Source organism: Sardina pilchardus, chromosome 1 (genome assembly GCF_963854185.1).
Source record: "Sardina pilchardus chromosome 1, fSarPil1.1, whole genome shotgun sequence".
NCBI lineage: Eukaryota > Metazoa > Chordata > Actinopteri > Clupeiformes > Clupeidae > Sardina > Sardina pilchardus.
Genome location: NC_084994.1, coordinates 1,587,256 through 1,597,255, shown reverse-complemented (window position 1 = coordinate 1,597,255; position 10,000 = coordinate 1,587,256). Strand labels below are relative to the sequence as shown.

The 10,000-nt window shown below is 43.5% G+C and overlaps 2 protein-coding genes across 2 annotated transcripts in view; one reads left to right on the top strand and one right to left on the bottom strand.

Annotated features, from left to right (window-relative positions):
* LOC134080710 (NACHT, LRR and PYD domains-containing protein 12-like) overlaps nt 1-10,000 on the top strand; it is a 410,628-nt gene that overhangs the window by 294,490 nt on the left and 106,138 nt on the right. The window lies entirely within an intron of this gene.
* The window catches only part of LOC134080941 (E3 ubiquitin-protein ligase TRIM21-like), a 4,594-nt gene continuing 4,440 nt past the window's right edge, over nt 9,847-10,000 (bottom strand). The window contains exon 3 of the mRNA XM_062537538.1: nt 9,847-10,000. This exon is cut by the window's right edge and continues 534 nt beyond it. Coding sequence (XP_062393522.1) covers nt 9,957-10,000 — 44 coding nt within the window. The 3' untranslated portion in view covers nt 9,847-9,956.

Sequence of the window (10,000 nt, the reverse complement as noted above, 5' to 3'; positions counted from 1 at the left end):
CTCTCTCTCTCCCTCTCTCTAGCTGTTTTCATTGACCATTAAATTGCGCAAATTAAGAGTTGCGAAAAGAAATGTGCTTAATGGAAACACACAAATTTCGAGTCACGTGATCCAACAACCGGATGTTAGGAGGAACGAAACCGACGAAGAAGACTGTCGACAGGAAGTGGCACAGCTCCTCTGTGAAGTCGTCGACAGCACTTTCCCAAAAATGCCAAATACGCAACTGCTCCATATGGCTCCCACGTCGCTGCAATGCCTCCAGCAGTCGCCTCCTCCGTTGGTGGCTGATAATTAGTGTTAGTGCCGTGGTGGCAATTTGAATGTATCTAATGTAAATCTGAATTGCATTGATATCCGCCATGTCTCCTATGATTTACAGCACGCGAGAATACACAAGATTTTAATTTAGTTTATTATTTAATGGAAACACCGCAATTGCGAAAATTGTGATTTTCGATATTCAGACAATATCGGCAAAGTTTTTGCGCATATTGGTAATGGAAACGCAGCTTCTGTCTCTCTCTCTCTCACTCACTCACACACACACACACACACACACACACACACACACACACACAAACACACAGACACACACACACACACTTGTCCATATAGTTGGTTGTCACTGTCATCACTGTATGAGTGTACAAAACTGAACATTTAGTTTTTTTGTTTTTTTACAATGTAATTATATTTTCTTAAATTAAGAAATTCAGATGAATCTATGGGTTTTAAGTATGTAAAAGTATGCAAATCAAAATAAAATTACTTGTACAAACAGGAGTGTGTGTGTGTGTGTGTGTGTGTGTGTGTGTGTGTGTGTGTGTGTGTGTGTGTGTGTGTATTTCTATGTGTGTGTTGTGTGTATCATGATGCAGCCTAAACTAAACCCCATATAGAGATCATCTCATGATGCAGCCTAAACCCCATGTAGAGATCATCTCATGATGCAGCCTAAACCCCCATGTAGAGATCATCTCATGATGCAGCCTAAACTAAACCCCATGTAGAGATCATCTCATGATGCACTCTAAACTAAACCCCATGTAGAGATCTCATGATGCAGCCTAAACCCCATGTAGAGATCATCTCATGATGCAGCCTAAACCCCATGTAGAGATCATCTCATGATGCAGCCTAAACCCCATGTAGAGATCATCTCATGATGCAGCCTAAACTAAACCTCATGTAGTGATCATCTCATGATGCCGCCTAAACTAAACCCGATGTAGAGATCATCGGATGATGCAGCCGTAACTTAACCCCATTTAGAGATCATCTCATGATGCAGCCTAAACCCCATGTAGAGATCATCTCATGATGCAGCCTAAACTAAACCCCATGTAGAGATCTTCTCATGATGCACCCTAAACCCCATGTAGAGATCATCTCATGATGCAGCCTAAACCCCATGTAGAGATCTTCTCATGATGCAGCCTAAACTAAACTCCATGTAGAGATCATCTCATGATGGAGCCTAAACTATACCCCATGTAGAGATCATCTCATGATGCAGCCTAAACCCCATGTAGAGATCATCTCATGATGCAGCCTAAACCAAACCCCATGTAGAGATCATCTCATGATGCAGCCTAAACTAAACCCCATGTAGAGATCATCTCATGATGCACTCTAAACTAAACCCCATGTAGAGATCATCTCATGATGCAGCCTAAACTAAACCCCATGTAGAGATCATCTCATGATGCAGCCTAAACTAAACCCCATGTAGAGATCATCTCATGATGCAGCATAAACCCCATGTAGAGATCATCTCATGATGCAGCCTAAACCCCATGTAGAGATCATCTCATGATGCAGCCTAAACGTTGATGTCAGGTCACAACAAAAGAGGGAGTCGAGAGGTTGGATTTTCATCTAAAATATGGATTTATTGACCAAATCAAATAAACTAATAACAAACGAACAACAAAGACTGTGAGATGGGTCCAAGTCAGTTGTCAGTAACACATGGATGTTGTGTGTTTGCAAGGTGTCTGAGTGCAGTGTTGCATGTCCAAAACCCAAAGGTCCGAATGGCCCCTGCACAAGGAGTGAAGCAGCCGCCATCTTATCTGCAGCCTTGCACACAGCAGTGTGTTATGTGACTACGGTGGCCTGCACAGGACATACCTGTCTAGAGCACTGGAGCAGTGTGTTATGTGTGTTATGTGACTACGGTGGCCTGCACAGGACATACCTGTCTAGAGCACTGGAGCAGTGTGTTATGTGTGTTATGTGACTACGGTGGCCTGCACAGGACATACCTGTCTAGAGCACTGGAGCAGTGTGTTATGTGAGTTATGTGACTACGGTGGCCTGCACAGGACATACCTGTCTAGAGCACTGGAGCAGTGTGTTATGTGTGTTATGTGACTACGGTGGCCTGCACAGGACATACCTGTCTAGAGCACTGGAGCAGTGTGTTATGTGTGTTATGTGACTACGGTGGCCTGCACAGGACATACCTGTCTAGAGCACTCCTCTCAAGGGGAGAAGCAGCCGCCATCTTATCTGCAGCCCAGCACACAGGTGCAGCTCATCAGCTCGTTTAGTCCTGAGCACACCTGGAAACAGAGACAACGACGAAGACATCGACCAGAAGGCCTGACAGGCCGTCACACCATGTAGAGGTCAGAGGTCATCTCATGACGCACTCTAAACTAAACCCCATGTAGAGGTCATCTCATGATGCAGCCTAAACCCCATGTAGAGGTCATCTCATGATGCACTCTAAACTAAACCCCATGTAGAGGTCATCTCATGCAGCACTCTAAACTAAACCCCACGTAGAGGTCATCTCATCATGCACTCTAAACTAAACCCCATGTAGAGGTCATCTCATGATGCACTCTAAACTAAACCCCACGTAGAGGTCATCTCATGATGCACTCTAAACTAAACCCCATGTAGAGGTCATCTCATCATGCACTCTAAACTAAACCCCACGTAGAGGTCATCTCATGATGCACTCTAAACTAAACCCCATGTAGAGGTCATCTCATGATGCACTCTAAACTAAACCCCACGTAGAGGTCATCTCATGATGCACTCTAAACCCCATGTAGAGGTCATCTCATGATGCACTCTAAACTAAACCCCATGTAGAGGTCATCTCATGATGCACTCTAAACTAAACCCCATGTAGAGGTCATCTCATGATGCACTCTAAACCCCATGTAGAGGTCATCTCATGATGCACTCTAAACTAAACCCCATGTAGAGGTCATCTCATGATGCACTCTATACTAAACCCCATTTAGAGGTCATCTCATGATGCACTCTAAACTAAACCCCACGTAGAGGTCATCTCATGACGCACTCTAAACTAAACCCCACGTAGAGGTCATCTCATGACGCACTCTAAACTAAACCCCACGTAGGTCATCTCAAGATGCACTCTAAACTAAACCCCACGTAGAGGTCATCTCATGATGCAGCCTAAACCCCACATAGAGGTCATCTCATGCAGCACTCTAAACTAAACCCCATGTAGAGGTCATCTCATGATGCACTCTAAACTAAACCCCATGTAGAGGTCATCTCATGATGCACTCTAAACTAAACCCCATGTAGAGGTCATCTCATGATGCACTCTAAACTAAACCCCATGTAGAGGTCATCTCATGATGCAGCCTAAACTAAACCCCACGTAGAGGTCATGTCATGATGCACTCTAAACTAAACCCCATGTAGGTCATCTCACGACGCACTCTAAACTAAACCCCACGTAGAGGTCATCTCATGATGCACTCTAAACTAAACCCCACGTAGAGGTCAGAGGTCATCTCATGATGCACTCTAAACTAAACCCCATGTAGAGATCATCTCATGAAGCACTCTAAACTAAACCCCACGTAGAGGTCATCTCATGATGCACTCTAAACTAAACTCCATGTAGAGGTCATCTCATGATGCAGCCTAAACTAAACCCCACGTAGAGGTCATCTTACGATGCACTCTATACTAAACCCCATGTAGAGGTCATCTCATGATGCACTCTAAACTAAACCCCATGTAGAGGTCATCTCACGATGCACTCTAAACTAAACCCCACGTAGAGGTCATCTCATGATGCACTTTAAACTAAACTCCATGTAGAGGTCATCTCATGATGCAGCCTAAATTAAACCTCATGTAGAGGTCATCTCATGCAGCACTCTAAATTAAACCCCATGTAGAGGTCATCTCATGATGCACTCTAAATTAAACCCCACGTAGAGGTCAGAGGTCATCTCATGATGCACTCTAAACTAAACCCCATGTAGAGGTCATCTCATGATGCGCTCTAAACTAAACCCCACGTAGAGGTCATCTCATGATGCGCTCTAAACTAAACCCCACGTAGAGGTCATCTCATGATGCGCTCTAAACTAAACCCCACGTAGAGGTCATCTCATGATGCACTCTAAACTAACCCCCATGTAGAGGTCATCTCATGATGCACTCTAAACTAACCCCCATGTAGAGGTCATCTCACGATGCGCTCTAAACTAAACCCCACGTAGAGGTCATCTCACGACGCGCTCTAAACTAAACCCCACGTAGAGGTCATCTCACGACGCGCTCTAAACTAAACCCCACGTAGAGGTCATCTCACGACGCGCTCTAAACTAAACCCCATGTAGAGGTCATCTCACGATGCGCTCTAAACTAAACCCCACGTAGAGGTCATCTCACGATGCAGCCTAAACTAAACCCCACGTAGAGGTCATCTCACGATGCGCTCTATACTAAACCCCACGTAGAGGTCATCTCACGATGCGCTCTAAACTAAACCCCATGTAGAGGTCATCTCACGATGCGCTCTAAACTAAACCCCATGTAGAGGTCATCTCACGATGCGCTCTAAACTAAACCCCACGTAGAGGTCGCGCTCTAAACTAAACCCCACGTAGAGGTCATCTCACGACGCACTCTAAACTAAACCCCACGTAGAGGTCATCTCACGACGCGCTCTAAACTAAACCCCATGTAGAGGTCATCTCACGATGCGCTCTAAACTAAACCCCACGTAGAGGTCATCTCACGATGCAGCCTAAACTAAACCCCACGTAGAGGTCATCTCACGATGCGCTCTATACTAAACCCCACGTAGAGGTCATCTCACGATGCGCTCTAAACTAAACCCCATGTAGAGGTCATCTCACGATGCGCTCTAAACTAAACCCCATGTAGAGGTCATCTCACGATGCGCTCTAAACTAAACCCCACGTAGAGGTCATCTCATGATGCACTCTAAACTAAACTCCACGTAGAGGTCATCTCATGATGCACTCTAAACTAAACCCCACGTAGAGGTCATCTCACGATGCACTCTAAACTAAACCCCATGTAGAGGTCATCTCACGATGCACTCTAAACTAAACCCCATGTAGAGGTCATCTCATGCAGCACTCTAAACTAAACCCCACGTAGAGGTCATCTCACGACGCACTCTAAATTAAACCCCACGTAGAGGTCATCTCATGCAGAACTCTAAACTAAACCCCAAGTAGAGGTCATCTCACGATGCACTCTAAACTAAACCCCGTGTAGAGGTCATCTCATGCAGCACTCTAAACTAAACCCCACGTAGAGGTCATCTCACGATGCACTCTAAACTAAACCCCATGTAGAGGTCATCTCACGATGCACTCTAAACTAAACCCCACGTAGAGGTCATCTCACGACGCACTCTAAACTAAACCCCACGTAGAGGTCATCTCATGATGCACTTTAAATTAAACCCCACGTAGAGGTCATCTCATGCAGCACTCTAAACTAAACCCCATGTAGAGGTCATCTCACGATGCACTCTAAACTAAACCCCATGTAGAGGTCATCTCATGCAGCACTCTAAACTAAACCCCACGTAGAGGTCATCTCATGATGCACTCTAAACTAAACCCCATGTAGAAGTATAATGTGATACACAGTATCACCACTTGAATCCGAGAAATGGGTGGTCTGCTGTTAAATTATTAAAATATTGGGGAGTTATTACATTATCAGGACCTGCCAAATGAAGGCTAACCTGATAATGTGATAACCTCCCATTAATGCAATACGTTATTACATTATCAGTAAAAAGTTTATTACATTATTGGGAAATGCACTTTATTACATTATCGGGAAGTTATTACATTATTAGGTTGTATTACATTTTCAATGGACTCAAGTGGCATTTGTTTATTACATTATCGGGGTTATTACATTATCGGGGATTTATTACATTATCAGGTTCTACAAGGCTTACTTCCTGTTTTGCGACCTCTACGGCAAGTTTTATAGTCAGTCACAGCTAAAAGCCTTTGAATTTCAAGATGTTGAATGCATTCGTGTGTCATGGTATAAAGATAATCTGGGCACGTAAAGGTCATCTCACGTTGCACTCTAAACTAAACCCCATGTAGGTCATCTCACGATGCACTCTAAACTAAACCCCACGTAGAGGTCATCTCATGATGCACTCTAAACTAAACCCCATGTAGGTCATCTCACGATGCACTCTAAACTAAACCCCATGTAGAGGTCATCTCATGATGCACTCTAAACTAAACCCCATGTAGGTCATCTCACGATGCACTCTAAACTAAACCCCACGTAGAGGTCATCTCACGACGCACTCTAAACTAAACCCCACGTAGAGGTCATCTCACGATGCACTCTATACTAAACCCCATGTAGAGGTCATCTCATGATGCACTCTAAACTAAACCCCATGTAGAGGTCATCTCACGATGCACTCTAAACTAAACCCCACGTAGAGGTCATCTCACGATGCACTCTAAATTAAACCCCATGTAGAGGTCATGGTAACACTTTAGAATAACTGGGCACGTAGAGGTCATCTCATGATGCACTCTAAACTAAACCCCATGTAGAGGTCCTCTCATGATGTACTCTAAACTAAACCCCACGTAGAGGTCATCTCATGATGCACTCTAAACTAAACCCCACGTAGAGGTCATCTCACGATGCACTCTAAACTAAACCCCATGTAGGTCATCTCATGATGCACTCTAAACTAAACCCCATGTAGAGGTCATCTCATGCAGCACTCTAAACTAAACCCCATGTAGAGGTCATCTCATGATGCACTCTAAACTAAACCCCATGTAGAGGTCATCTCACGATGCACTCTAAACTAAACCCCACGTAGAGGTCATCTCATGATGCACTCTAAACTAAACCCCATGTAGGTCATCTCACGATGCACTCTAAACTAAACCCCACGTAGAGGTCATCTCATGCAGCACTCTAAACTAAACCCCATGTAGAGGTCATCTCATGATGCACTCTAAACTAAACCCCATGTAGAAGTATAATGTGATACACAGTATCACCACTTGAATCCGAGAAATGGGTGTCGTGCTGTTAAATTATTACAATATTGGGGAGTTATTACATTATCAGGACCTGCGAAATGAAGGCTAACCTGATAATGTGATAACCTCCCATTAATGCAATACGTTATTACATTATCAGTAAAAAGTTTACTACATTATTGGGAAATGCACTTTATTACATTATCAGGAAGTTATTACATTATCAGGTTGAATTACATTTTCAATGGACTCAAGTGGCATTTGTTTATTACATTATCAGGGTTATTACATTATCAGGGATTTATTACATTATCATGTAGAGGTCATCTCATGATGCACTCTACACTAAACCCCACGTAGAGGTCATCTCACGTTGCACTCTAAACTAAACCCCACGTAGGTCATCTCACGATGCACTCTAAACTAAACCCCACGTAGAGGTCATCTCACGACGCACTCTAAAATAAACCCCACCCAGAGGTCATCTCATGATGCACTCTAAACTTAACCCCACGTAGAGGTCATCTCACGACGCACTCTAAATTAAACCCCATGTAGAGGTCATCTCATGATGCACTCTAAACTAAACCCCATGTAGAGGTCATCTCACGATGCACTCTAAACTAAACCCCATGTAGAGGTCATCTCATGATGCACTCTAAACTAAACCCCACGTAGGTCATCTCAAGATGCACTCTAAACTAAACCCCACGTAGAGGTCATCTCATGCAGCACTCTAAACTAAACCCCATGTAGAGGTCATCTCACGTTGCACTCTAAACTAAACCCCACGTAGGTCATCTCAAGATGCACTCTAAACTAAACCCCACGTAGAGGTCATCTCATGATGCACTCTAAACTAAACCCCACGTAGAGGTCAGAGGTCATCTCACGTTGCACTCTAAACTAAACCCCATGTAGAGGTCATCTCATGATGCACTCTAAACTAAACCCCATGTAGAGGTCATCTCACGACGCACTCTAAACTAAACCCCACGTAGAGGTCATCTCACGACGCACTCTAAACTAAACCCCACGTAGAGGTCATCTCACAACGCACTCTAAACTAAACCCCACGTAGAGGTCATCTCATGATGCACTCTAAACTAAACCCCACGTAGAGGTCATCTCACAACGCACTCTAAACTAAACCCCACGTAGAGGTCATCTCATGATGCACTCTAAACTAAACCCCACGTAGAGGTCATCTCACGATGCACTCTAAACTAAACCCCATGTAGAGGTCATCTCATGATGCACTCTAAACTAAACCCCACGTAGAGGTCATCTCACGACGCACTCTAAATTAAACCCCACGTAGAGGTCATCTCATGCAGCACTCTAAACTAAACCCCAAGTAGAGGTCATCTCACGATGCACTCTAAACTAAACCCCATGTAGAGGTCATCTCATGCAGCACTCCAAACTAAACCCCACGTAGAGGTCATATCATGATGCACTCTAAACTAAACCCCATGTAGAGGTCATCTCACGATGCACTCTACACTAAACCCCACGTAGAGGTCATCTCATGATGCACTCTAAACTAAACCCCATGTAGAAGTATAATGTGATACACAGTATCACCACTTGAATCCGAGAAATGGGTGGTCTGCTGTTAAATTATTACAATATTGGGGAGTTATTACATTATCAGGACCTGCGAAATGAAGGCTAACCTGATAATGTGATAACCTCCCATTAATGCAATACGTTATTACATTATCAGTAAAAAGTTTATTACATTATTGGGAAATGCCCTTTATTACATTATCGGGAAGTTATTACATTATCAGGTTGTATTACATTTTCAATGGACTCAAGTGGCATTTGTTTATTACATTATCGGGGTTATTGCATTATCGGGGATGTATTACATTATCAGGTTCTACAAGGCTTACTTCCTGTTTTGCGACATCTACGGCAAGTTTTATAGGCTGTCACAGCTAAAAGCCTTTGAATTTCAAGATGTTGAATGCATTCGTGTGTCATGGTATAAAGATAATCTGGGCAACATTTTAGAGCTCTCCAGCTAGAGTTGCCTACACAGAGCTCTCCAGCTAGAGTTGCCTACACAGTATTACCTCTTGAGCCCCAGTTATGGGTGGTCTGCTGTTAATTTATTACAATATTGGGGAGTTATTACATTATCAGGACCTGCGAAATGAAGGCTAACCTGATAATGTAATAACCTCCCATTCATGCAATACGTTATTACATTATCAGTAAAAAGTTTACTACATTATTGGGAAATGCACTTTATTACATTATCGGGAAGTTATTACATTATCAGGTTGTATTACATTTTCAATGGACTCAATTGGCATTTGTTTATTACATTATCGGGGTTATTACATTATTGGGGATTTATTACATTATCATGTAGAGGTCATCTCATGATGCACTCTACACTAAACCCCACGTAGAGGTCATCTCACGTTGCACTCTAAACTAAACCCCACGTAGGTCATCTCACGATGCACTCTAAACTAAACCCCACATAGAGGTCATCTCATGATGCACTCTAAATTAAACCCCACGTAGAGGTCATCTCATGATGCAGCCTAAACTATACCCCACGTAGAGGTCATCTCATGATGCACTCTAAACTAAACCCCATGTAGAGGTCATGTAGAGGTCATCTCATGCAGCAGTTTGGCCTCCTGATGGAAGGAGACGAGGGTAGC